Below are 26,672 nucleotides of genomic sequence, written 5' to 3' on the forward strand. Positions count from 1 at the left end.
CTCATGTCAGACTTTCGGGGCAGACATATTTTATATCAACTATCACAAATGTTACCTGATTTGGGACAGACAGCCCTGCCCAATCCTCTCCTTTACATGGTGATTGCACCACTAGTTTACCCTTAGGTTCCCCAATTAAGTTTTCAGTCACACGTAAATCCTTGGTTATTTGAGCATTTTTAATATTAAATAAAGATTGATGGATAGGTGGACTATGGCCCATGGTAAATATAGGCCTTTCCATGTTTTTAATCTTATTTGTCTAAGAAAATTTTAACAAACAAACAATAAAATTATTAGGCATTTTAAGGGGTCCCTGTTAGAATGAGGCCTTACCAACCTGTGGATACATAAATAAAATATTTAAATTATATTTGACGTATTAACATGTCTATGTTATTCAGGATTAACTAATCATACCATTAATATGAGAAAAATTGTCTACAACAAGGCTTCACATTAGCTTTATAAACGTTAATGGAAACATTTTTTTTTTCCAATTTAATGAAATTAAATACCATGTTTCAAGAGAAATAAAAAATTAAGGTGTCTCATTAGTGTAATTTATACGTTTAATCTAGGTTTGAGTCCTGTTTTCAAATGACACTTTTCGTTTCACTTTTACGTCGTGTGCGTAATGACGTCACAATCCTTCCTCAGGCCCCGCCCCCTGAACACGTCACTCTCATTTCTGCAGTTTGTCGGTGAAACAGTTTCTGTTGAATTTCACTTAAACTGGAGGAAAAAAACAGGCAAAGATGAGCAGTCGGGTGAGTTAAGTAAATATTCAGGTTAATTACACCTACACCTTGAAATAAAAAGCTCTCAACGCTCAAAATGACGTATTCTTGTAGGAGTAGACGCTGTGTTTAACACGTAAAGTTGGTTAGCTTAGCAATAGCCTGTGTGACAGAATGAGTTGTCATTTAAAGCTTCGTGGGCAGTCCGGAAGAGGAAAGGAGAATCTTATGACCACTTTCTCAACTGAGAGCAACTTTTACTTGTGCTCGATAGCGTAAACCTTACGTATATTGATCATTATGTCAGGTGCTTTGTCCCGAAAGGCGTTTTATTTCAACGACAGCACTGCTAAAATGTTGTAAATGTAGCTTTACTTTGAAGGCCGGATCAATGAATGGAGTTAGCAGCATTAAACTCTTACAACAAGAATATCAGTCAAATATTAGAGTGATAAAGAATACTTATTTGCTATTTTCTACTCTTTTATGAACAAATTGTCATTGTTTGTGTGTCAGTGTCTTTCCAGTGATGTCTGATGCAACAGTTGAGTTTTAGTTGTGAAGTAGTCAACTGTCAAATGAAGCAACCCCTTAATTAATGCTTGCTTTTAATACAGCTGAGAGATTCCTTTGAGAGTAAGCATGTTTTATTGTAGGACCCTGTAATAACTCTATGCAAAAAAGTACAAAATGTACACAAATACACAAGACTGTGCTGGCAGGGCAGCTAACGTTATGATATCACGTGATGGCCACGACGATACATGGTTTTTATGACGCCCATGTAAACAATAGAGTGCAAGACCACTAACACATAAAGACACATCATGACATTTGGTAGTTGAGTAATGTTAAAGCCCAGGAATGAAGCAGAGAGTGTTTTTTAAGCAAGAAAAGTAAGGAAGTATATATTTTTGGAGAAAGGATACCACAGAGTGCCTGTTAAATAAACTCTATTCAATGGCTAAGGATGGATTTCAAGGTTATTATTCTTTGTTAAGGGTACTGTATCGCAGCTGTGGCTCTTATCTGAAGATCATTCAAACACTGAGAACTTTCTGTGCTTCATATTTCTCTAAAGCAAAAGATATCTTATTTTCCAGGCTTAAATAATGAGTTGCTGTTGTTGGAAAATGTCTCTCAAGTGTACAAAGATCAGTACAGAGATTTCAAACTGTGATATAAGCAGGATGTCTACTGTGCCAGAAACTCTTCAATAAACCTGTTTTATTTGTCATTTCTCAAATAAGCTGTGACTCACATCAGAGCTTCAAAGAGCCCACATCATTCAGAAAGTGTTCAGTGATGTAACTCAATGAACTCATTGTTTGTGTCTCTCTGTGGTCTCCCATCAGATTATGCTTGCGGCTAAATGCCCAACAGAAGAACTGTCGCTGACCAACTGTGCCGTCATCAAGGACGAGTCGCAGTTTGATCAGTGAGTGGGATTTCCTCTGACACACGTAACCCAGCAGCATACGAAGAGGGAGTGTTATGACAGGATGTAGAAGTGTGGGCCGAATGTTTAGCGGAGGGTTACGTCAACTTGATGTGTGGGATTCACTTCTGTCAGCATTCTTTTAGCTGCTCTGGTGAAAAAAACAACAGCAACATCTGGGTAGACACAGGCGTTGTTCTCCACACAATGGCTTCACATTGGAGCTCTAAAAATTCGGATTATGGTGCAAATAAATTAGATTTATATCTGATTTTTTACATGCAGAGCGCTTGTAATGTTTTCAAATAACCATCATCATTTTTTCTGCACTTTACATACTCTAAAGTTTTTTTTTTTAATGTGGAATATCATTTAAAATCTAGAAGACTGAAGAAACTTGCAACAGATTTCTGTACCCATGCCTGTGTTATTCAAAAGATGCTATCAGCTAGCATTAAATCTTAAAAACAGGCTGTTTGTTTTTTTTTTCATTCAGTGCAAAACATTCAGTGTGTGTTTGAAATATTTTAGGAGGATAACTTTGAAGTAGGTAAGGTTTCAGGGTCCAAAAGGATTTTTTTTTTAGTTTGTGTGGAATTTAGTGCCCCCCTGTGGACAAAGTGTGTAGCGTGTCATATCTTATAGAGCACTGGTAACTGGAACTTTGAAGACTTTGAAAGTCTCAATCTGGATTTAGTTGATTTTATGCAGCTGGGATTGGAGTAATCTGCATGACCTCATTCAGGAGAGCCAAGAGGTAGATTTCTAACTCCTTAACTCTCTCTCAGGACTCAGATCAGGGTAAAACTGAGTTTGGTATGGTGTTTCTTTGCAGCCTATAGCTATGTAATTAATTGCAAAGTGTAACAACTCTACTTTAATCATACCTGTCCTTATCTAATCCTCCCCAATGCAGACATGTGACTGTGCGCAATGGGATCCACAAGTTTGTGTTCTCCTTGAGGTCTCATCCCGGTGTCCCCTCCGGGAGCATGGGCTTCAGCCTCCCACAGGTGGGTTTCACTGCAGATGGGCTCTTAGCGATGACTCTGTCTCTTAAAACATCTTTACATTTCTACATTTAATCTAGAATGATAAAATCTTTTGTACAAAATCAGTAAAAAATGCTCTAAACGCTGCACAGAGCAGATAGTCTGTAATTATCCACTGTTATAACTGAAGTAACACGCGTGTGGTGAGAGCTTGATACAGCATCAGTTTCTTCCTCCCTCAGTGTCAGCAGGTGTTAACTTGTGTGTTTGTCTTTGGGCTCTCTGCACGGACCTCTGTGTTGGTCTCAATCTGTCTGTCACTGCTTCCTTCCTTTCTTTTATCTTGCCTGTGCCTGCCCGCTCTTCTTCCATCTGTAAACTTGGCGGCCTCAGAGGCACACAGGTACTGCTGTAACCTCCCCCAATCGATCTTATTTCACCACAAATATCATTAAACGTTATCTAAAGCTTACTGTCTCATATTTCACAGCTTCTGTTAAAGGTGATGATGAACACAGATGTGGTGAAATGAAATCGTTAAACAAGAGGATTGTTGCATTGATGTGCTTTGTCTTTGAAGTGTAGATATTGTAACTTTTAATCCACAGCTGGATGGTCACAATGGATTAAAAATCTTTTTCTCTTTTTTCTCTTGCAGAGGAAATGGGCTGGTGTCTCTATAGGACAAGAAGTTGAAGGTAATGTTTTTATTATGAGTCAGCTTCAGTAACTCTGTCTTCTTTTGACAGTCTTCCTCTTTTATCCTTTAACTTCCTGTAAGTCAGAATCACCTGCAGCAGAAATACCACCTTTAGTATTAAAGATTTGAAGGCATTCATTCAGCTCACATGTGACTGACAGTAAAGGCTGCAGACAAAAGGTGTAAACTTTTATTTCAGAGTCATAAGGGGTGGAGGGAAGAAGATTTCTCGTGCACAGTGAGTGACAGCGTGACAGGAGTTTTAGAGGCGTCACCGCACATCTGGCTCAGTGCCTGGCCTGCATCCAGTAGAAGAAGGTTTCTCTTTGATAAAATATCTCCTTCACCTCCCTCAGGCTGAATGATGCCCAGAGTGATGGGCGCTATTATGATTCTGTCTTTATATCAGGAGTGAAAAGGAGGAAGGAAAATCTAATCCACAGAGTGAAAGAGTGAAAAGGCCTCATGATGCTTTAATCTTTCCTCAGCTGACGCTCTTTTTATTATCTGATCAAAGGCAGAAAGTGTGTCAATTTCTGTTTAAACCAGAGATAAACATTGAATTAAATCCTTAAAAGACAGAATATTATAGCAGTGCCACAGTGGTATCTGTGATAAAAATCTGGGATAATTTTTCTCAAACTGTCTTTTAAGAAATAATCCCAGTTAATCACAGTTTTTCTGAGACTTTCTGGACTCTAACCTGTGGATGATTTTGTTTTCCTTTTAGTGACAAACTACAAATTTGACAAATCCAAGCAATGTATCAGCACCATCACAGTGGAAATCGACTTCCTGCAGAAGAAAAGCGTGGACAGCAACCCGTACAACTCCGACCACATGGCTAACGCGTTCCTGCAGCACTTCAACAACCAGGCCTTCAGTATCGAACAGCAGGTGAGCCGGGTGTGAGGGATAATCACACCGGTGTCACATAAACTTCTTACTCTCTTTGAAATAATGTTTTAAAAGTTACAACAAATCATGACTTCTTTTTTTGATTTTTAGCTGGTGTTTAGTTTTTCCGATAAGGTGTTCGGTTTGGTAGTTAAAGACATGGAGGCCATGGATCCAAGCATCCTCAGGGCAGAACTCTCCTCGGGCAAAAAGCCAAAGGTAATTTTTAAATAACCTGTCACTCTACTTCTGTGTGTATTCAATACATTTTTAATGGCAACTGATGTGTACATTTTTTAAGCAAGTAGCAAATTTCTATTGGTGTTAAAATGTTCCTGCTTGTTGCTCAGAGCTTTAAATATATATTTTTTTGTGCTTAGATTGAAATTGGTCTGCTGACGGGGAACAGTCAGGTGATTTTTGAGAAGTCAGAAACCTCATCCATAGTCCTTGTTGGTAAGTGACGACACTTTAAAGCTCTTGTCATTCTTGAAACATTTCATTTTCTGCTTTTAGAACAGTTCTTTGTTAAAACCACAAGGGGGCACACTTCACACACACATTTCCCAGCTTCTCTTTTTTAAGATGAATTTGGGATTGCATTAATTTTGAAATCAGCTCTTCAGCTACACACCAAAGTCTTATTAATTTTTTCACCGTGCTACAGTCTCTTCATAGCTGTTCATGATTAAAGACAAATCAGAGCACATTAAAGTTTATCCTCTGTCAAAATGTAGACACACAAACAGACACTGACTGTCTTCTCTCCAGGGAAATCCAAGACCAGAGAGTCCCGCCAGTCCATCATAAGCCCAGACTGGGACTTTGAGAAGATGGGCATCGGTGGCCTTGACAAAGAGTTTTCTGACATCTTCCGTCGAGCCTTCGCCTCCAGAGTGTTTCCTCCAGACATAGTGGAACAGATGGGTGTGTATTTCTCTTTCTCCTCACTTCATCTTCACTCATCCTCTGTTTGTGCCTCTTTTTCACTTTAGCTCCAAGTTACTGAAAGTCAGGTGATAAGCTCAGAAATTGTTTCCTTACTCGAGTTATCTGTCATTTATGATAGATGAGGGACTTTTAAATTGTTATTCTGAGCGTCCAGCCTGAGAGAGTAACACAGCATTTATCTGCTTCCATAGGGGATTATTTCCAAGCTGTAATGTCGGACAGTACCGTAGATCCAATGAAGAAACTTGTGTTATCTTTCAATGCTCAATGAATTTAAAAAAGCACTTGGATTTGTGAGTTTATTGGACTGTTTTTATTTTAGTAAGCTGCCAAATCTGAGTTGCTTTGTTACTAATGAATGCAAGTAAAAGGTTAGCACCACCGAAAATAGGTATTTAATTCAAGAGGCTTTTCTTTTCTGGTTTAAAGCGAACCTGCCGCACTTTTCTCCTGGATGTCACCCCTCTTCCTTTCTCCGTGTTTCCTGATCCACTCTTTCTCCTATCATCTCTGAAAAAAAGCACATATGACATCAGGACTGTATCTTTGCTCCCTGAAGGAGAAAAATGAGGTACCATCATAAACTCTAAAAAGAAAAAAATGTCAACATGCTATGCTCGAAGTGAGGTCACCACAAAAACTGCGCCCCCTGGTGGCTGGCTGCAGTATTGGTCAAAAATTCCATCTCCCCAGTCATTCCAGATGGGCTGTGGTCAAACTTGAAAAAAATAATACACCTCCTAGAAATATTTCTTACATTCGATTGTTGTGGTGATTTTTCTGAAAAGTTTTGTTTCCATTAGTAATAAGAGGTTAAAAATGAGGCTTTATGTCACGTTTAACTATGATTGACAGCTGCTGTTCTTGTTTTTTTTGGGGGGGGGGATTGTAAAATTTGTCGGGAAGGAGAGTCAAGAAGAGATTAGACTCAAATAGAAAAAGTAAATAAGTATTTTTGTCATCCGGCTCCACTCAGATCTCTCATAGTCTCGACTCCGCAGACTCTGTCTGCACAACTGCTGCCAATGGTGGCGCCTGTAATGGGGGTATTTTGGCTTCAAAACCGTACAATGATAAATGGTGAAGCCATGCTGTCCACTCTATATACAGCCTATGGACAACGCATTACCTTTGGGATAGCCACAGGTTTTGGTTGCCCTGAGGCGTCCTCCTGCAGCCCCTCACCATGAACAGATGAAACATGCCCCTTGCCTGAGTCGACTCATTAACAGATCTCTGACAGCTGTCAGATTATACTGATGAGTCACTTTACGAAGGTCTGCTGCTCATTTTAATGAAAGCCATCAGGTAGTCGTCTTTGTGACTCACACACCAGCCTCTCCCTCACCTCCCACACACACAGATGTGCTAATCCTCTCTCCCAGACCTACTAGTCCTGTAAAAACCTGCACTGAAGACCTCTGAGCCTGGCAAACACACCACACACTGACACCCACAGAAACCCACAGTGCTCAGAGCCCAGGGCAGCGTCCAGCAGCGTGCAGGCTGACCTTTATCCGGCTGCTTGTGTGCAGGAGTCGGCCTTTGGCTGTGGCCAGCTGGCTGCTGTAATGAGATGGCGTGCCCTGATAGAGTATCCAGCTAAAAGGTGAAGCTGTAATTGGCCAGCGTGGGGAGCAGGGAGAGCAGGTGCTGACAGAGAGGAGCTGTCGAAGTAAAAGTTTTCAAAGTTTCACCTTGTCTCCCCTTTGCTTTCCCCAGACAGACAAGAACTTCAGAGCGCGCTCTCTAAAAACAACAAAACTTCCCCCGTGCCTCCTCCCCTACCTGTCAGCCCGGCTGCTTTTCCTTCAGCGGGCCCAAATGGCAGCTCAGATGGTTATCTGGGGCCTCTCAATTAGTCTGGGCTAAATGTCATTAAACAGGTGCAAAGGGCCATTAAAAGACCCACACTGTGGACTGAGCAGAGTGGAGAGCTTCAGCTGAACTGTGTAGAATGAGGAAATCATCTGTGGTTTTCTTTACATGGAGACAATCAACTCAAAGCTTGAAATAAAACGTTTTTCTAGACCGATGAGTTGAATATGGCTCATATCAAGAATAACAAAACATTTTTTACATACAATAAGACAGAAACAGCTGGTCAGGTTTCATTTTTTTGGATTTTAGGCACTCCTCTCATTCTCTTAAAATCTGTCTCGCCCTAACACTCTGTTCCTGATGCTGTATCTTTTCACAGTCACATCCCGTCTGAGCGTTTCCGTCAGACATGAGATCCTGCTCTTGAACAAGACGCTGAGTCCCTAGCTGCAAGCTGCGACAGCCTGCTCCGTTTTTAACTCTGTTTTTCCTCTCTGGTCGTGTGTGTCTGTCTGCAGGCTGTAAGCACGTAAAAGGAATCCTGCTGTACGGACCCCCAGGCTGCGGTAAAACCCTGATGGCACGACAGATTGGCAAGATGCTCAAGGCCCGCGAGCCAAAGATCGTCAACGGCCCCGAGATCCTCAACAAGTTCGTGGGAGAGTCTGAGGCCAACGTCAGGAAGCTGTTTGCAGACGCAGAGGAGGAGCAGAAGAGGGTAAGCACAGGGACGCACAACAGTGTGTTTGTCCTGTTTGAGAAGACAGAAAATAACACTCCTGCTTCGATACAAACCAGTTAAAAACTGCATTATTGTAGCTGGAGGGTTCGATCTCCAAGCAGTGATAAAACCTCATTTTGGTAAATGAGTCACAACTTCCCTGAACTTGTTTTCTTCACATCAGAAGCTTCTGTATTCACCCATTGTGCCCTAAAACACAGATGTAATCTCTGAAAAGGTAAAACCTAATTTCTGCAGGAGAGGAGAGATCTGCCCTTTAGTGAGATGGAGCTGTAATAACTTCAAGTTCTGCACTGAAACCTGCAGCGACAGTTCGTTTGGATTGTGAGACACCAGCATGGAGCTTCACTCTTCACCACCTAATGAGGGGCTGGGCTGTCTTTGACCTCCTATTAATGCCCCCCTCACACACACACACCGCACACTCACACAATCAGAGCCCAGTGTGTATTAAGGACAGCTCCACACCTGCTTTAAATGCTACGGCTCAGACTGACAGCTCTGTAGATGGACCGATAACCCCCCACCCTGCTGCGCTCTCTTTTCCCATCTGTCTCTTTGCTGAGGGTCAGCGCTGACTCTCAGGTCAGGATGAAAAAAACTTAGTGGTTGAATTTTTTTACATCTATTTTTGTTGTTTTGCAACAATTAAGTGCTGAAATTGAACTGCTGATTCAGAAAAGAGGTTTTTATTCAGCTTAAGACACCTCTTCATGGTCAAACGTGGAAGAAACTGTCTGCGGGGAAGGAAAAATACCCTGCACATGCGTTTGAATAGTTTTGGAGACACTGATATTTTTTCAATGCTTTGTCTACTTTAAAATAGGTCAGGACCTCTAGATGTAATAACCTTCCTTTCCTTCTCTCAGCTCGGTCCCAACAGCGGCCTCCACATCATCATATTTGACGAGATTGACGCGATCTGTAAACAGCGTGGCAGCATGGCAGGCAGTACAGGCGTTCACGACACCGTGGTCAACCAGCTGCTGTCCAAAATCGATGGAGTGGAGCAGCTCAACAACATTCTCGTCATCGGTAATCAACAGAAATAAACTCTACCTTTGAGTTTCCAGAAAATAATACACTTTTAAACACACACACACATACACTGGTGTGCTCCCTGAACATCTGCACACTCCTGACTCATCCGTCTGCGTCTCCTCTCCATCTGTCCCCCCTCAGGTATGACCAACAGGCCCGACCTGATCGATGAGGCCTTGCTGAGACCAGGAAGACTGGAGGTGAAGATGGAGATAGGTAAGAAGTGGAAGATGGGCTGATAAGGCTTCACACCCATGTGTCCTCTGTACATTTTACCTCAGGAGTCTGGAGAAAGATGTTGGAAAGGACATGGGTTGGGATTTTAACACTTTAGCCCTACTTTAATGTTATACTCTCTTTCAGCAGACTGTCTGCTACAATTTGGTGTTAGTTTCAGGTTTGTACAATAATTTGTTTCCTGACAGGGTCGAAAATTATGATGACCCAGTACATATTTCATATTCTGGATCTTTGTATCCAGAATTTTGCAGGATCTGGATTGTACTTGTAACATCTGTCAGAAATTATGGTGACCTTGTCTTGTATTGTTTTGCAAAGCAATCCAACCATTTATGGTGGAGTTATATACCCATATGGTGAAAACGGCCCTATCTCACAATGATAAAGAATCCTTCAAAAAAAAGTCCTGGATCCAGACGGTGATTCAGATCACCTCCAAAATTAAATCACTTCTTCCTTATCCCATTTTGGACATTTCCTGAAAAATCCAAATCCGTTTGTTACTTTTTAAATCATGTTGTTCACATACAAACTCTCCCCAAAACATAACCTCCTTGGTGGAGGTAATAAGCTTCAAGTGTCTGTGCTTTTCCAGGGTTGCCGGATGAAAACGGAAGAATTCAGATCCTCAACATCCACACGTCGAAGATGCGTCAGCACGATCTGCTGGCCCCTGACGTGGAAATCAAGAAGCTCGCCGCAGAGACAAAGAACTACAGCGGAGCTGAGCTGGAGGGTTTGGTCAGAGCTGCTCAGTCCACCGCCATGAACCGACACATCAAGGTCAGAGTCCTTTTGATAAGAGGGTCAGATAACAGTACAGAAAGCCCAACACGTCTCTTTGAGTTTGAAATATGGTTTTCAGCCTTCACTTAAGTGTTTTTATCAGGAACAGGCTCACATCTACCCCGATCATTGGAACACAGAGATAGATTCTCATCTGTGAAATGCTCTACCCCTTCAGACACACTCTCACACACAGATTCACACACACTCACACAGGGCAGGGTATATTACAGGGTGATGATTAATGTCAGACAAGAGCCGCACACATGTCTGAAAGCTGTGACGTCCTTCTGTCCCGATCCCCCTCATTCTTCCAGTCTCCCTGCTCCTAGTCCTCCTCTCTTTCCTCTACCAACTCCTGCTCCTCTTCCTCCTGCTCTGAGGGGGCGCTCTGTTAGATAGCATTAAGGAATCTAAATGTGTTAACTTCACAATCAGAGCCACTCTTAATCTGCTGACACTCATGTGTGTGATGTTTGTGTGTGTATCTTTGCAGGCCACTTCCACGGTGGAGGTGAACCTTGAGACGGCAGAGAGGCTTAAAGTCGGCATGCACGACTTCCTGTCCTCGCTGAATAACGACATCAAACCCGTGAGTTGTTCTGTTTTTGCATATCCTAACATCCCAACCTTTTCCCTGTCAGATCCGTTCTGAAGGATCCAGTGCAAATGAAATGAATGTGATGTCTACTTTTCCTTTTTTCTTCCTGTGCAGGCGTTTGGCACCAATCAGGAAGACTATGCTAGCTACATCATGAACGGGATCATTCGATGGGGTGACCCCGTGAGGGCGGTGCTGGGAGATGGAGAGCTGCTGGTTCAGCAAACCAAGAACAGCGAGCGCACTCCGCTAGTGTCTGTGCTTCTTGAGGGTATGTCCTCACACACACACACACAAACCTTCTGCGACTCAAGCACAGGCCAAACATCCTGAGTTAGAAACCAATAATTACTTGTGATTGGTTGTCTCCCTCAGGTCCACCAAACAGCGGGAAAACCGCGCTGGCAGCTAAGATCTCTGAAGACTCCCAGTTCCCCTTCATCAAGATCTGCTCCCCTGACAAGATGATCGGACACTCAGAGATCGCCAAGTGTCAGGCCATCAAAAAGGTGACACTTTAAACCTGAGTAGAAGCACAAAGAAACTTTGATGGAAAAAATTAAAATCTTTATTGACACTCGTAAATTAAACCACAGCGGAGTGCTCAAAGTGCCTCGGGAAATGGAAGAGGTTTGGAAATTAAAATCATCCTCAGACACTTTTAAAAGCCACGCTGACAGGCGCTCACAAATAATAAAACAAATGAGTCATTGTTTGGAGTGCCCTCGGGTCAGGCAGAGGTGGATGTGCCTGTTTGTGCTTTGATCTTGACGTGACTTCACTTTTATCATCTCTGATAGATATTTGAAGATGCCTACAAGTCCCAGCTGAGCTGTGTGGTTGTGGATGACATTGAACGTCTGCTGGGTAAGACCCAAACCTCCCTGAGAGTCTCAATGAAGAGAGTTGAATAAGTCTCTAGAGATTAAATTTATCTGTGTATTATCATCACGAAATGTTGTTTGATTCATGAAACACTGGATCTGTTAATGAGACGGTTTCTCTGTCTTCAGATTACGTCCCCATTGGCCCTCGTTTCTCCAACCTGGTGCTCCAGACTTTGCTGGTGCTGCTGAAGAAGCCTCCTCCAAAGGTAAAGCGCTCTTCCTTGTGTGTTTGTGTGTCTCTCTGTATCTCTTTGCGGTGTTGCTAGTCCTGAGCTGGCAGAAAGAGGGCAGCAGATCTCGTGGATGCCACCTCAGAAGTCTTGTGAGGAGTTGTTGGAGGTCTGTGGCTGTGTGTATGGTTATTAGCAAGTGTTTTGGTCCCGGCCTGTTGTGCTCCCAGTGAATGGTGGTGCTGGAGACCCATTTCTCATAGTCCCTTTGGTTTGTGAATGAGAGTATAGGCCACTATATGGCTGCATGTGCATGAGAAGTGGCGCGGGGCCGGCTGCTGAATGCCTGGCTGCAGTGCTCCTCTGGGGTTGTAAAGCGCTGGGCCCAGCGGGGTGCCTGGGGCCGGGGGAGGCCAGGGGGACACGGAGGAGAATGGGCTCTGTGAGAGAGCCAGGACCTGGCAGCACCGCCGCTTGTGTGGCACCTCATCTGCATGCAGCATCACAACCCCCCACGCCATGGGGGGGCAGCCGGCAGCCATAATCCCCCTGTCTGCTCGCCACTCCTCTGCCTCTCCTCCTTCGTCTTCTCCTCCTGGTCCTCCTCCAACTTGTCGGCTTAGTGGAGCTACATTTCTTTTGCTTCCCTTCTTTCTTCTCCGCTCATGTTTGTGTCCTCTGCTGTTGTCTCCTGTTGATTAGGGTTCTGCTCTGCTCTGCTGCCTGTTCATCTCCTGTCTCCTGTTGGTTTCTCTTGCTGGGCGCTTGTTGTGACTTACGGCGTGTACACACTGTCATCGTTCACGGGAAATCAGAGCGATAAATATGTCTGTAATGCTTTAATAGAGTCTGACCTATTTGGGATAATTGATACAGACACATAAGCATCTTGTCTATAATCACACACAAAGCTCTCCTGGATGTATCCCACATCTTAAATCTGCAGCATCACTGTCACCACATCATACACCGACATTTCTCTGTTGTCTCCCTGTGTCTGCTTCTCTCAGGGTCGTAAGCTGCTCATCATCGGCACCACGAGTCGCAGAGACGTCCTCCAGGAAATGGAGATGCTCGACGCTTTCAGCACCACCATCCACATCCCCAACATCTCGAGGGGAGAGCAGCTGATCGAAGCTCTGGAGGTATCACGAAATGTTTGAATCACGTGTTGCATTACTTCTGCTGCTGACAAACTCGTACAAGGAAACATTTCAATGTGGATTTCTGTCTTACAGTCCCTGAATATATTGACTGAGCTAATAGCTGCTAATCCCACGCTGAGTGCTCTCCTTTCTTCTTCTTCTCTTGCTTCTTTTCCCGAAAGCTCCTGGGCAGTTTTCAGGACGTGGAGCGGGCCAGCATAGCTAAAGCTGTGAAAGGACAGAATCTCTGGATCGGCATAAAAAAGCTGCTGATGCTGATTGAAATGGCGATGCAGGTAGGGGAAGAGATCCAGACTTTTGCCATGTGGGTATAAAGGTTGTAATGATTTTTTAAAACTGTTTTATTGAAGTTGCACACACACAGCGTGTAAAAACGAAATGTGGAAAGGCCGACCAGTATCTTGTGGATCCTACTTGTTGAGGAAATTTCAGGAATCTTGACACTTGATGAAAAAGACTCAGGAGACTCAGATGGCTTAAGTTGAAATAGCTTATATAGCTCGATCGAGGAGAATATGACAGACAGTACACATGGTGCCCAGTGTAATGCAAAGTCAATTCTCCTCGATCAAGCTACATAAACTATTTCAACGTAAGCCATCTGAGTCTCCTGAGTCTTTTTTATCAAGTGTCAAGATTCCTGAAATTTCCTCAACAATTTGGCGTCACGAACAGGATCTCAACACAACAACGACTGGTGTCTGAGTTTGTGAGATCAGAAAGAAACTGTAAATGTTTGATTGGTTGGAGCTTGACTGGAATGCAACTGGAATTCTGAATTTAAATTCAAAATTCAGAAATTTGAAACTGAGATTTAAAACTGATAATGATGAACTGTGAGTTTCATTGAAGTTGGTGAAGTGTTGTGGGTACAGAAGACTGTGTGTGGATTTTGCCACCACAGCACCCCTGCTAATTCCACCACACTACTGGCCACAGATGGTTGTTAACATCAGCGCAGAGCTGTTTGCATCAGATGACAGAGAGGTCAAGTGTCGGGGAATAAGGCTGCCTTCTTCACTCTGATTCACACACATTAGAAATTGGCTCATCCCACATGTTATTGTTTTTCTGATATCCCGGTCTGAGCTCCCTCCTCTTCGTCTTCCACATCTGGCCGGCACTCTCAGCAGTCAACAGAATCAGCCCCGGTCTCAGAGACGTGTCATCTATCAGCTGGGGTGAAAAACTGTGTGCGGCTTTGCTGATGATTTGTCGAGCAGAAGGATCCAGTTCACGAAAACCGTCCTCCAAGAGTCCTGATGTTCTGTGAGGAAACCAAACAGCCCTCACATGTTCTGGATCAGAGCAGAGACACTCATACACACTGCTTCATGGTTTTAGAGTACCTACAATTACAGCAGAGTCAATTCACTTCAGTTGTTCTGTGGCTGATGTGCATTAAAGTCATCCCACTGTGGGGGGAACTGAGCGCTCACATCAGTGTCTCACAGCGCGGTCTTGGCCTCCTCCTGTACTCCAGTTTGTATGTTTGTATTTAGATAAGTACAGCGCGGTCGTATAAAGTTTACTCGCCTTTGGGGTTTGTGGGTTGGCGCTGAGGTTGTGTTTTGTGCATTTTTCCAGCACTCTATTGAAAGTCATGTAGTTATACTAAAGTGTTTACATGCAGACCCTTTGAAAACACTCAAACTACTTATACACCGCTGAGGCACAGATAACAACAACAATAGCCATCATAACAACATAATCTGTTGACAAGAAGCTTCAAAATGCTTTAACAGCTCGAGTTAGGGAATCTTATTTTGTTCTGCAGACTCACAGTGGTGTGAATTGACCTGAATGTGACTGTTGGCGGCTGTTAATTCCTCTCCTGACTGTACGTCTGTGGTATGTTGATGATGTGACCGCCTGTTTGTGGAGGCTGATGCTGTGTAATTGCTGTGGTATGCATAAATGCAGCCATGTTCCCCCCATGTCTCTGAAGAAGTATGGACCTGTTTGCCGAGACATGCTGCAAACACATCCACACACATTCACACACACATTCGGCTTCAGTTTTCATTCTGATGCTTCCGACTGATCTCATGTCTTCACTCCGGTCGCTACAGGCGGTTTAGAAAAGAATAGAATAGAATAGAAAATACTTTATTTGTCCCTGAGGGGAAAAATCAGGAGGAGTCTCAACAGCAATCAAGAAAGCAAAAGTAAGAAAGTGTATAGAAAGTGCTAAAAGGTCCATAAGAAAATAGATGATGACAGATTGTCCATCTTTTTCCAGTTCAGTCAGCCTCCACCTCCACAGGGTCCAGGACTGAGCTTCTTCAGCAGTCTGTTCAGTCTCTGTCTCCTGGATCCTGTCTGCTCACAGCAGGTGAAGCTCTTGGCGTTGGTGTCCAGTGTTAGCTCCGTTAGCCATGTGTGTGAATAGCATGATGCTACTCTGCCTTCTGGTGTTCCCTCTGTTGCTGGGTTAGCACGGCTAGCTTGTCCATCTTATTGGAGATAAATCTTGCGTTCCCAATAACGATGTCGTCACTTCTTAGCTCACACCTGAGAACCAGCACATCGTCCTCACCTCCTTCTCCTCACCTTGTGGGGAAACATCTGGCCTTGCACCAGTTAGCATTGACATGCTACAGGCTGATAACAGCTTATTTCACATGTAAACAATGCAGCCATGGTTACATGTAGGATCTCCAGACAAACACAGGAGCAAAAGTAGTAAAAACATCACTGAAGACACAAAAAGTTTGGTGTCCATGACCATCAAATGACCCACTCCAAATGCAAAAATGCAAAAAAGAGATGAAAAAATTACAAGAAACAGACAAGGAAGAGAGAGCCGCTAGCAACAGGGCGGTGCCTCGAAACGGCAAAAATTACATTAAAAAAGTTTCCAGAAACGTGAACTCCAAGATCTGATGCTCTGAATAAGGCTGATGTTTGTGCTTAAAGCAAACGTTGTGATTAAAGCACGTTTCATTTGATATGTTTTTGTATTAAGAAGAGTTGTGTCTGTTTTTCAGCTGGAGCCAGGCTACAGAGTCAGCAAGTTCCTGAGTCTACTGAAGGAAGAAGGAGCGTAAGTATTCTCCCCCTGACACTGAACACTCACACCGCGCTGTCACCTTCTCCACTCAGCTTTAACTAATGCAGCACAGAGAGGAAAACTTCACACAGGCATAAATGTTAACACACCAAGTGAGATTAATAATAAACATTTGGTCACTTTCTTGCAGACTGGGTTCTGATAAGTTTGTGGCGATCTAGACTCAGCGGAGCCGCGTAGGGAAAAGAGACATCCTTCAATGGTAAGACCGCAGGGTCTGCATCAGACTGCAAGCTCCCATTCCTACTCTTTGTTTTCTGTCCTGTTAGAAATCTGTTTACATTCACCTTTAAGTCATGTTTCTGTCCAAGATGAAAACGTCACACTTAAAGTTCAACCACATCCAGCGCTGTTTGAATCCTCTGAGACGCATAAGTGAACTTTTAGACTCTGTCTCACCAGGTGTAACACCATTTATCCTCCACGAAATTAATTTAGATTTTTTGATTTCATAAACTTTATTAATCCCTGAAGGGAAATTCATTTTTTAACCCTGTTCAAACACGCTTCACGCACACACATAGAGCGACTCACACTCCAGCATGCACAAACAGGATCCTGTGAACGTGCACTGATGGACTCAGAGGTGTCAGAGCGAGGGGGCTACACATGGTTCAGTGCCTTCGTCTGCAGCTCAGAGGGTGAACCAGCATCTCTGCAGCATCCGGTCTGAGATGGGGCTTAAACTGGGACTTTCAAGACTTACACTGCTTTTAACAATCGTAGAAATGTGAAGAAATTTAGGAAGAATTCGGGATGAAATTAAATCTTTCTGCTCTTGAAAATGATGTGTTCAACTCTTGATGATAAATTTATAAATCTTCCATCCACCAAAGTAGACTGGGTTTTTCTGATCTTTTCTGATACATAAAGATGTAAGAGGAGGATCTGTTTTAGTGTGACTGCATCGCCACCTTCTGGCCCGGGGTCTCATGCACACCGTCGCAAAGATGAGACTTTTAACCAGGCCTGTGTTTGTTTTGGAACTATTTATAAGGCATTTCTCAGTGCAGTTACGTAGCTGTTGTTTGTCATGTAGTGCTAGCAGCCCGGTGGTCTGACGTATCCGTAGGCTAACGTGTCAACAAGCAAAATGTCAGTTCGTGCAGTAGTTTAGCAGCTGTCGATACATAGCTCTACTGACAGCCAGATGCTGTGAGACGTGTCTGTAATGTGCAATGTTACAATGAACATTAGCACGAACGGTTTAGCCCTTTTAGCCTTTAGCTCATGCTCTATCTCTCTCTTGTTTATCTTTCTTCTTCTCTTCTGTCCTTTTTCTGTCTGACTTTTAGGCTCCAGTGTCCACCATCACTACAAAATTAATCACAGATCTCTCTTCTCACTGCTGAATTTCGTCAGCCGGCATGGTGTTGTCATGGAGACTTGGACATGCCGTAAATTCATTTTAAAGTGTGGATTTCAAAATCACTTTAAACTCCTCACTGCCACTTTAAAGGTTATTCCGTAAACTAGTCAATGACTCCACCTTGATGAGGTGAGCTTCATTCGCCTTTGGGTGTCACTTCAAAAAGACATCAAACAGTGTAGATGAGGGAGGGAGTAATTTGCCGAAGCTCTGACATAGTCCTCCTACACTGAAAAACAGAAATCTTTTCAAGTGTTTTTGTCTTATTTTCAGTAGAAAATGTCTTTTTAGACTTAATATGAGCCACATTCACCTGACCGGTCCAGAAAAATGTCTTATTTCAAGTTGTTTTAAGACAAAAATGAGGTCTGAATTGCTTGTTAACAGGTGGAACAAGAGACAAGTTACTTGTATGAAGACATTCTTCTAGTATTAAGCAAATTTTCCAGCTAATTTCTCTTGTTCCAGACCTCATTTTTGTCTTCAAACAACTTAAAACAAGACATTTTTCTGGATTAAACAGTTGAATGTGGCTCATATCAGGTGTAAAAAAGTCAATTTTTACTTGAAATAAATTAAAAACACTTGATAAGATTTCATTTTTTTACAGTGTAAATGTAAAACTATGGAAAACTACTTTAATAGCGACTTTAATTTCCTTGTGGTCCCATGTGAAATACCAGTGAAGACAGCTGTTCCACATCTTTTTCTGCTCTGAGCCTGTAGACCAATCAGAGGAGCCGCTGCTCAGGGTGATAAACAACGAAAAACTTCAACAACTTTTCAACTCAGCTTCGCCTCTCGTGGCCGCCTCAGAGGCTTATTATGGTATAGCGAGCAAGCGTCACGCCTTAAAATAGGTCGACCAGACAGGTGCTCTCTTGTGGCGGCACGTCTCCTCTGCCTGCCTGTCTCTTCACACTTTTATTCCTCTCTTCTCTCAGTTGCTGAACAACAGAAGCCTTGAAGAGGCTGGCAGGAGGAAACAAGCAGGAGAGCGTTTCCGTCTCTCCCGCTGCATCCTTCCTTCACATCCCTGAAGCTCTGCGCGCCTGTTCGGATGCTGTCTTCCTCCTCCTCCTCCTCCTCTACTGTACTATGTGTAAATGAAGAGAAATAAGCCAAGTTTATGGCGTATGTTTATATTCCATTTTGGCCTAAGTGCTGTAATCTCTCTGTGATGCCTTAAGCACTCCATCGGGAGTTGGTATGTAAAGAGTCAAAGATAGTGTGTGCACAAACACTAATCTTAACACTGTGTGTTTCTAAAGGCCTTATTTGTAAGTGTTTATCTGTAATCTGATCATTCCAGGATGAGATCCCACTTTGTTCTTGTAATTTTGTGACTTTCTTCTCAGTAAATGAATTAAAAACGGAGAAACTGTGGGATTACGACGAAGCTGATCACCGCCAAACTGGAGAAACGAGGACGGTTCATGCTGCTTTAATAATGTGTTACATGCAGTTTAAGATCCACAGAGGAGTGTGTCTCCGTATTGTTACTGATTTAGCTCAGAAACTGTCTCCTTTGCCAAAAAACCCTCTCATCGCTGTGACACCGTCCAATAAAACACCAAGCTCATCCTCGTCCTGTGTTTTTTCTTTAGTGCTCTCTAATTCAAACATGTTTACACCAAAAGAGATGTTATGATTATAATCGGGCGTAATTTTCTCATAATGAAGAGAAATCTTGCATCTCATCATGAGATGAACGTACTCGCACATTAGCGGTTAACCTCTGAGCTGATGCAACCGTCAAGCAGCCGAACAGGAAAACAGACACGGCTTCTGCAGAGCGTCTGAATGAGGCGAGAGCAGAATTCACAGGATGAGGATTGTGAATCCTGAATCATGACTGTTTAACATTTGGACAGTCTCCTGCTGCAGATTTCAAAGTCTTTTTAGGAATATCCAGGATGAAGCAGGGTGAGAGGATCATGTTTTCTCTTATAATAATTAAGAATCAGGAATGTACACAACTTTGTTATGAGCAAGTTTTCAATGAAAGAATAAAAGTGATCACACTACAACTGCGTTTAACTGTTTTTTAATGCACCATTTTATTTCTTTTAGCATGGGTATCTTTGGGTTTTTTTGCTTTTGGAGCCTTCCTCCAGTGGACAGAAAAGGAACTGCAATTTTTAACACTAATGCATCAATCTCATTCTTAGTTGCAATTTGAAAAAATTGTAACCTAATAAAATCAACTGAAGCAGATGATTAATACTACATTTTCAGTTTCTAGAGGCTCAAGTCTCAGCCCATAAACATGGAGCTGTATCTCTTTATTTTCATACACCTCCAGGCCTGTAGTTTTCCTCCCTCCTTGCTCTAACAGAACTTTCTGCATTTCATAGCGTTTCAAAGCGTACATGAAAACTTATTCTGTGTTTCTGGCTGCTGGTCGTACGTTTTTGGACTGAGGTTGGATAAATTACAGTGTGTCTGCCTGCTGCTGAAAGGACATGTCAACCAGTACAACGGCTGATGGGCTTTTAATAATTTTTGGACATCAATTGAGCTCCATGGCACGGAGAATGAGACATTGCTGGTTTTGCTGTTTTCATGGAAATTGTTCAGAAGAAACATTTGTATGCTTCTCTTTAAAAACATTTTTTTAAACTGTGGGAATGTTTTCCAGAATTAATTAATTAATTGATACCAATGTGAGGGATCATGTATGGGGAACAGGTGGTTCTAATCTGCATGACCACCCGTTCACTGAACATCATCCATATTGTTAGCATTTCATTACAATGAATTCTTATCAGCCTCACCATTCATAATGAATTGACAATTTGATTTTGCGCTTAAGACACTTTGAAGATAAGGTTTGGTCATTCCTGTTGACATTTGTATCCTCAGTCAGCTTTCAGAGCTTTGACTCACCTTTACTCAGAAACGTCTCAGCTTTGGTTGAAGTGACTTTGTGGAGATCAGCAGCTCAGAGATGCTCTCACCTGCTCTGCTGACAGTGGTTGTGTTTACATGAAGTCATTAACCCTTTCATATTCAGAATATTAGCAACAATCTGGTTGCACACCAATAACCCTTTTGAAAAACCCGAAAAACACCCCAGGGTTACTCCTTTTCTAACCTGAATATTTGGTCATGTATATGCCTATTGGACATCCCCATCCAAAGCAACATTAATTTGTGTTCTCCGCATGTTCATGTTCGCAAGAAATCTTTGTTTTTGAGTACAGGAAGTCCTCTGTGCTGCTGCTGTTGTTGTTGTTGTTGCTGTTGCTATGGATACAGCAAGACAAAGCTGAAATGACCTGCATTGAGCCACGACGTTTGCCGTGCATCGCTGTTTTGATTGATGAACTATGTAAAAAGGAAAAACTTTGATTGCTCACGCATGTAAACGAGTTATCGTGAATGTTTCAGAACTCGGAATATTGACTGCATGCCAACGTACCCAGTGTCTGGATTGCAGGACAAGTTGTTGCACCACTTACCTGTAAATGATCCAGATAAAACACTGCAAAAACTGAAATCTTATCCAGTGTTTTTGTCTTATTTTCAGTAGAAAATTCCTTTTTAGACTCAATATGAGCCAAATTCACATGACCAATCCAGAAAAATGTCTCGTTTAAAGTTATTTAAGAACGAAAATGAGGTCTGAATTGCTTGTAACAAGTAAAAAAATTCTGCCAATGGAACAAGAGAAAAGTTACTTGTATTAAGACATTGTTCTAGTCTCAAGGAAATTTTCAAGCAATTTTTTCTTGTTCCATTGGCAGATTTTTTATACTAGTTACAAGCGATTCAAACCTCATTTTTGTACTCTGAAGACATTTTTCTGGATGGATAAGTTGAAAGTGGCTTATATCAAGTATAATAAGACAATTTTTACTTAAAAAAAGACAAAAACACTTGATAAGATTTCAGTTTTTTGCAGTGAACCTGCAGAAGAACTTAATTTCTTCCATCATCTGAAACATCATGAGCGTGGTTCATTCTGTATGTGGCTAAAATAAAAACCAGACACCGTTTTGTTCTTCAAATATATAATCTTAGTTCAGTCATACAGATATATACATTGTATAATAAATAATATTTATAAAAACATAACATTTACGATTATAAAATAAAAAGGGAATTATTCACTTTAAAACATTTGTACAAAACTTTGGATATAGCGGGAGAAGTGGGAGGGGGGAGGGACTGAACACAGAAAGGTAGGCCCAGGTAGGGAGGGGGGTATTGGGTTCAGGGGGGGTATCTGTGAAGGAGATGACACAATGCTAAGCTATGTCACAAAGAGAGGACAGCCTAAACACTACAGGGTACTTCTGTTGTTGAGTATAATTGAAGGGGAGCAAGTGGGGCTGTTGGAACATGCCGTGTGGAGATCTTTAACCGTTTCTGAAATATTTGATTCACTTCGGTTTGTCGCTGGCTGCCAGTGCTCGAGCACATTCACACATCTTGTGCACATAAATCATCCTGATGGTTTCCCAGCGTTCCTGAAATCAGGAAGTCTATTGTTCACTCCAAAATCATTCATGCACTTGAGGGTTTAATTTTAGCAATTTTCAGTGTGGTCATCCTTGAAATCAAAACAGATATGCGTGGTTCATTTTGAGTTGACAGAAGTCGATAAATCAGCGTCCTAAACGTCTCTGTCATCCGTCTAAATGTGGGAAAACACAGAGAAGGAATGGAGGAAGTGACAGCCAATCAGATTCCAACACGGCGCCCTCCACATGTCATCACTTGTCCCCTTTTTCTTTTCTTTTTTTAATCATGATAAAACAGATTTGTTCAGACAAACAGCTCTACAATGGACCTGATGGATTCATGAAGTGTTAGATACAAGATCCTCCATATTAAGCATGCTAAACCTTGAATGAGTAAGCTACGTTGTTCTCATGATCACCCCTCAGATTGAAAGACGTGAAATTTAAATCGTGAGCAATTTACATGTTGGTGTTGCCCTCAAATGGAGAACAAAGTCGTTTCTTTTTCATAAGAGCAGCTAGCTCGCATAAACATTGCTGAGATCTTCCCCACCTGGAGCTCCGTCTCGCTGAATAGTGCATACATTTGTTCGTTAGTGGAATGAGCATGCTTGTTCACACACATGCTGCATACCTCCAGTCCCAGCCCGATGGTAATATTTCAGAAATGCGGGGCTATAAAATCAGGCTGTAGCATATATCTTCCAGGCTCCTCTGTTGACTGGTGCGGCAGAGTCAGTCAGCAACACTGAGGGTTTCATCAGCTCAGTAGTTTACAAAAAAAAAAAAAAAAAAGAAAGATAGAGACAGGACTGTGGCAGCTTCCAACACCTGCCTGCTGTTTTCAGTTCAGTTCAGTTCAGTAGTTACAAAGTGATGGTTTCCTGGGGCTGTGTTCAGTTTCACTTAGGGCTAAGTGATGCTTGTAGAGGTTGGTTTAGTTTAAAAAAAAACACACAAAAACAAAAGTAAACCAGCCAGACAAGCCGGAGACATGAGGTGTTAGTTAGAAGGTGCTTTCTGTTCAAAAGCAAAGAGAGTCTTTTTTTCGTACTGCATTAATCTCACAGGTAAAAAGTGTTACTGTACATGCCACAAACTTTGTGCTGGCATGGAGGGGGAAATAAATAAAGACAGGAAGGGAGGGAAGTGGCGAAGAAGGACGGGGTAGGGGTGGTCCGATGCTGCAGGGAAAGGATCAAGGGCACAACTCGAGCTTCCTCCCGTACTTTCTGGTCAGATGTTATGGAAACAAAGTGGTTTGGAAGATTCTACAAAAAGGTAAAGAAGCATCCATGACTGATGAGCCATCACCCATTGAAAGCCTGAGTGTGCCGATGAATTCTGATGTTTGGGGGAGTAAGGGAGTCGTGCAGAAGCAGGAAACAGGGAGTTGCAGGGAATGTTGGGCAGGAAGTACTTGTAGTCCAGCAGTCTGTTTTTCTGAGAGCACAGACGTTTCTCATTTGCACGTGTGCACGTCGTACACGCGCACACACTCCTGACAGCTGACGTAGCAGCACCAGTGGAAGATGCAGTGACACTTCTCTTTGCGTTTCTCAGTCCGGGTGTTGTGACCGCGGCCGCAGCACAGCAGGTCGCAGCCCTCGATGCCGTGCGACGACACGTTGCAGGCTCGGTCACGCGTCCCAAAAGAGCCGGTCTCTGGGTTGGGCTCGCAGAAGTTTGGCGAGCCCTCGTAGTACACCAGGTCCCGCTCGGTGGGGTGCTTGAAGAAGTTGTACTTGACCCGCAGTGTCTCCACCCAGCCTCGGGACTCGCGGTGCTTCTCCACCACCATCTCCGAGGCGCTGTCGTACTTGTCCTTTAGGTAGTCGCCCAGCATGCGGAAGTCTGGCTGCGCCCACCAACACGTCTTCACCTCACAGCTTCCGGACAGGCCGTGACATTTACAGCGCAGGTGCATGTGGTCCAGGATGGTCTGCAGACAGAGGACAAAAACTTTTCATATATGCTTTGACCTTCTGGAATGAAATCTCTAATCTGACATTCCCTTGACAAGTGGAGTTCCTCAGGGTTTGTTTCTCGGCCCACTTTTGTTCAACCTGTGCGTTGCTTTTAACAGCTGTGCAGACAACACACTGATTTATATAGACTTTTCAATCAATGACTGTGATCCTTAAAGATGCTTTGGGGTCATAAATTACCTTCAGTGAGGTGTGTGTTTGTTTTGGAATTATATGGGGATCGGATCAAAATAAATTTTCTTTGTCCAAGACAACTTTTTACTGGATACAACACGCTGAGGTGAGGACTTTATTAGTACAGTTATGAAGCGCTATGGTTTGAAACGTGACATCAAGCAGATGTTGTAGTAGCCGGTTATACGAGCGCTATCGGCAGCCTGGTGCTCCAACACTGACAAGTTAACATTGTAAGTTTGTAAGTCATTTAGTAGCTGTTTATATTTAGCACAGCTGGCAGCTCACTGCTCTAAAACATGTCTGTAATGTGTAACGTTAGTAAATCCTGGTAATGTCCTGCCAGTCATCTACCAAGCAGAGCTAACGTAACCTCACTCTTCATTTAATTGATAGACTCTCAAGTTTGAACAGACCACTGCAGAATAACTGCTGATTATGGGTTGGAATGAACATTAGCACAAACAGCTTAAAGGCTAATTAGCCCTTAGCTTTGTCAGCTGGCGTGGTGTTGTCATAGAGACCTAGATGTGCCGCAGAACAGTCCGATCCTGGACGACCCAAACTGGAAGCTAAGAAGTAGCAATTTAAAATAACCTGTAACCAGTAATATTGGTGCTGATAATCTCATTTTACAGTGTGGATAACGGTCATGCATATATCTAGAAGAGAATCTTTTTCAAGATCACTTCCAGACTCCTGACAGCCCCTTTAAAGAGAGTGGCTAGAGAGGAATCTTTTAATCCAGACCCATGAGGGAAGAATGACAGCTATTGCTTAGCTTCTTTCCAGGTCTATGGAGCCAGAAATCCAAAATAGTAATCTTTGTACTCTGATGAACTCCGATCTGAGCTTCAGCAGCCACATCTGGACAGAAATAAACCTGATTTTATCTTTTAACGGATACTTTTACTGTCCAAAACATGCCGTTGTTGAATGGATGTACTGTTGTATAATATGTTCTTTGGATGTGTCTTTGCCAGAAACTGAAGGCTATGCTTTTTTTCTGAGGAGTTTTGAAGCAGTGTGGTGAGGAGTCAGGGACTTTTGATTCTTTAGCTGCGTCCTTTTGTTCTCCTTCCACTTTGTTGCCAAGTTTCATACTTGAAACCGTGTTTTTTGAGCGTATTATCTCTTTAATCGACTGAAATGAGCCGGCCTTAATTTGATGACTCACAGTCAAAGTCATTCACCACCACCAAGTCAGATCTCTTGGAATTTTATGGTCAGATATTTACAGGAAATTCAGTTACCCAGACTAACGAAACCACTAAAGAGCCGCAGAGCAGGCCAAGAAAAACAATTTGCCACTGGCTGCAATTTATTTAAGTGTCATGCAGCTGTGAAGCACAGAGGCTCAGCGCTGCTGCTAATTCCCTCTGAAGTCACTGGCTCACACCATGACTGTGCCGCCGTGGGGCACGTTTTACCTTTGTGTTTTGATTTTGTTGTGCTTTAATTCAACAGCTATATTTAGCTGCAGAAATCCCCCAGCTGCGGCGGAAGGCAGGTGGTTGGGGCACCTCTGGGTGAGGAAGGGGAGCGCAGGGGTGGGGGCTGATCGGACTAGTGACATCACACTGTGAGCTTGTCATGCCAACATCAAGTCCCAGAGGCCCTCGGGGCTAAATAAAAGAGCGTGAGAGGGCCAGGTGGATGAGAAACTCCTGACAGAGCTGCTGTTCAGCTCCTGTGCTCCTTCCCTCTCCCCGGCTGCTCCTGTGTGCTCACTTCAAAGGCCTGCTTGTTGCCGTGTGGTCCTTCCATTTGCCCCTCAGCGAGCAGCCGGGGAGTCTGTTTTCTCCGAGCGGTGACAGCAGCCAGTGATGTTTTAAGTCAGAGCTGATTTCCTTCTTTTCCCCCTCAACTCACTCAGGTTATTTGACTGGCAGGGAATTTTTCATTGGGATGCAAGGCATGAAAAGCAAGGTGTGAGGGGCACGGAGGGGAGGGAGGTGATGCTTGGGTGAGTAATTAACCAGTCATTCAAAGTCAAGGTCGAAACGAAGAGATGTGCAGACAAGTCAGATACCAAATCCCGGGCCATCAAATGAACAATTAGTAACCTCAAACAGAAAAGTTACTGAAACCAGCTCTTTCTTTGGAAGACAAGAAGGTGATTGTCCATTATTTACAGCATCTCAGCACAGATTCATCCTGAGGCTACGACTCAAAGCACAACTTGTTTGATTCATTGTGCTTTCGATCCACGGTGCAGTTTGTGACAGAAGGTTAAGACAAGGTGAAAGAAAGTTTTTGTACTGGTTAATTTGTGATTTATATTCTCTTAAACATCCCTCGCCAAATTGCAAACTGAAGTATATCATTGCACATTAGTATGTAAAGTTATCTTGCACTCCAGGAGCAGATTAGTATACAAACACCTGGATTTTACAATATATAAACCACCGCCTTGAACTTTTCACT

At 42.9% G+C, this 26,672-nt stretch overlaps 2 protein-coding genes across 6 annotated transcripts in view; one reads left to right on the plus strand and one right to left on the minus strand.

Annotated features, from left to right (window-relative positions):
* The first annotated feature begins 668 nt into the window (after positions 1-668).
* On the plus strand, positions 669-19,633 carry LOC141784870 (vesicle-fusing ATPase-like). Of its 4 annotated transcripts, none has more exons than XM_074662795.1 (22): positions 670-770; positions 2,096-2,178; positions 3,095-3,191; positions 3,829-3,868; positions 4,601-4,767; positions 4,879-4,986; positions 5,148-5,223; positions 5,539-5,694; positions 8,058-8,257; positions 9,151-9,316; positions 9,464-9,538; positions 10,158-10,345; positions 10,845-10,940; positions 11,064-11,220; positions 11,325-11,458; positions 11,750-11,816; positions 11,963-12,042; positions 13,017-13,151; positions 13,334-13,447; positions 16,163-16,218; positions 16,376-16,447; positions 18,559-19,633. In XM_074662795.1, the coding sequence occupies exons 1-21, from the start codon at positions 759-761 to the stop codon at positions 16,404-16,406; spliced, it is 2,238 nt and encodes a 745-aa protein (XP_074518896.1). In that variant the 5' UTR covers positions 670-758; the 3' UTR covers positions 16,407-16,447; positions 18,559-19,633. The 4 variants fall into 4 exon arrangements, with proteins under 4 accessions (XP_074518899.1, XP_074518896.1, XP_074518897.1 ...); XM_074662796.1 differs by having other exon boundaries at positions 18,973-19,633; XM_074662797.1 differs by lacking the exon at positions 18,559-19,633 and adding an exon at positions 16,800-16,859.
* Positions 19,634-21,649: 2,016 nt separating this feature from the next.
* Positions 21,650-26,672, minus strand: part of wnt3 (wingless-type MMTV integration site family, member 3) — a 38,263-nt gene continuing 33,240 nt past the window's right edge. For both annotated transcript variants that reach the window (XM_074662801.1, XM_074662800.1), the window contains exon 4: positions 21,650-24,025. In XM_074662801.1, the coding sequence (XP_074518902.1) occupies positions 23,546-24,025 (480 nt within the window). In that variant the 3' untranslated portion in view covers positions 21,650-23,545. The remainder of the gene's footprint in view (positions 24,026-26,672) is intronic.

The sequence above is a fragment of the Halichoeres trimaculatus genome, unplaced genomic scaffold, assembly GCF_033239565.1.
Source record: "Halichoeres trimaculatus isolate MK-OKI-2021-1 unplaced genomic scaffold, fHalTri1.1 fHalTri1_scaffold_23, whole genome shotgun sequence".
NCBI lineage: Eukaryota > Metazoa > Chordata > Actinopteri > Labriformes > Labridae > Halichoeres > Halichoeres trimaculatus.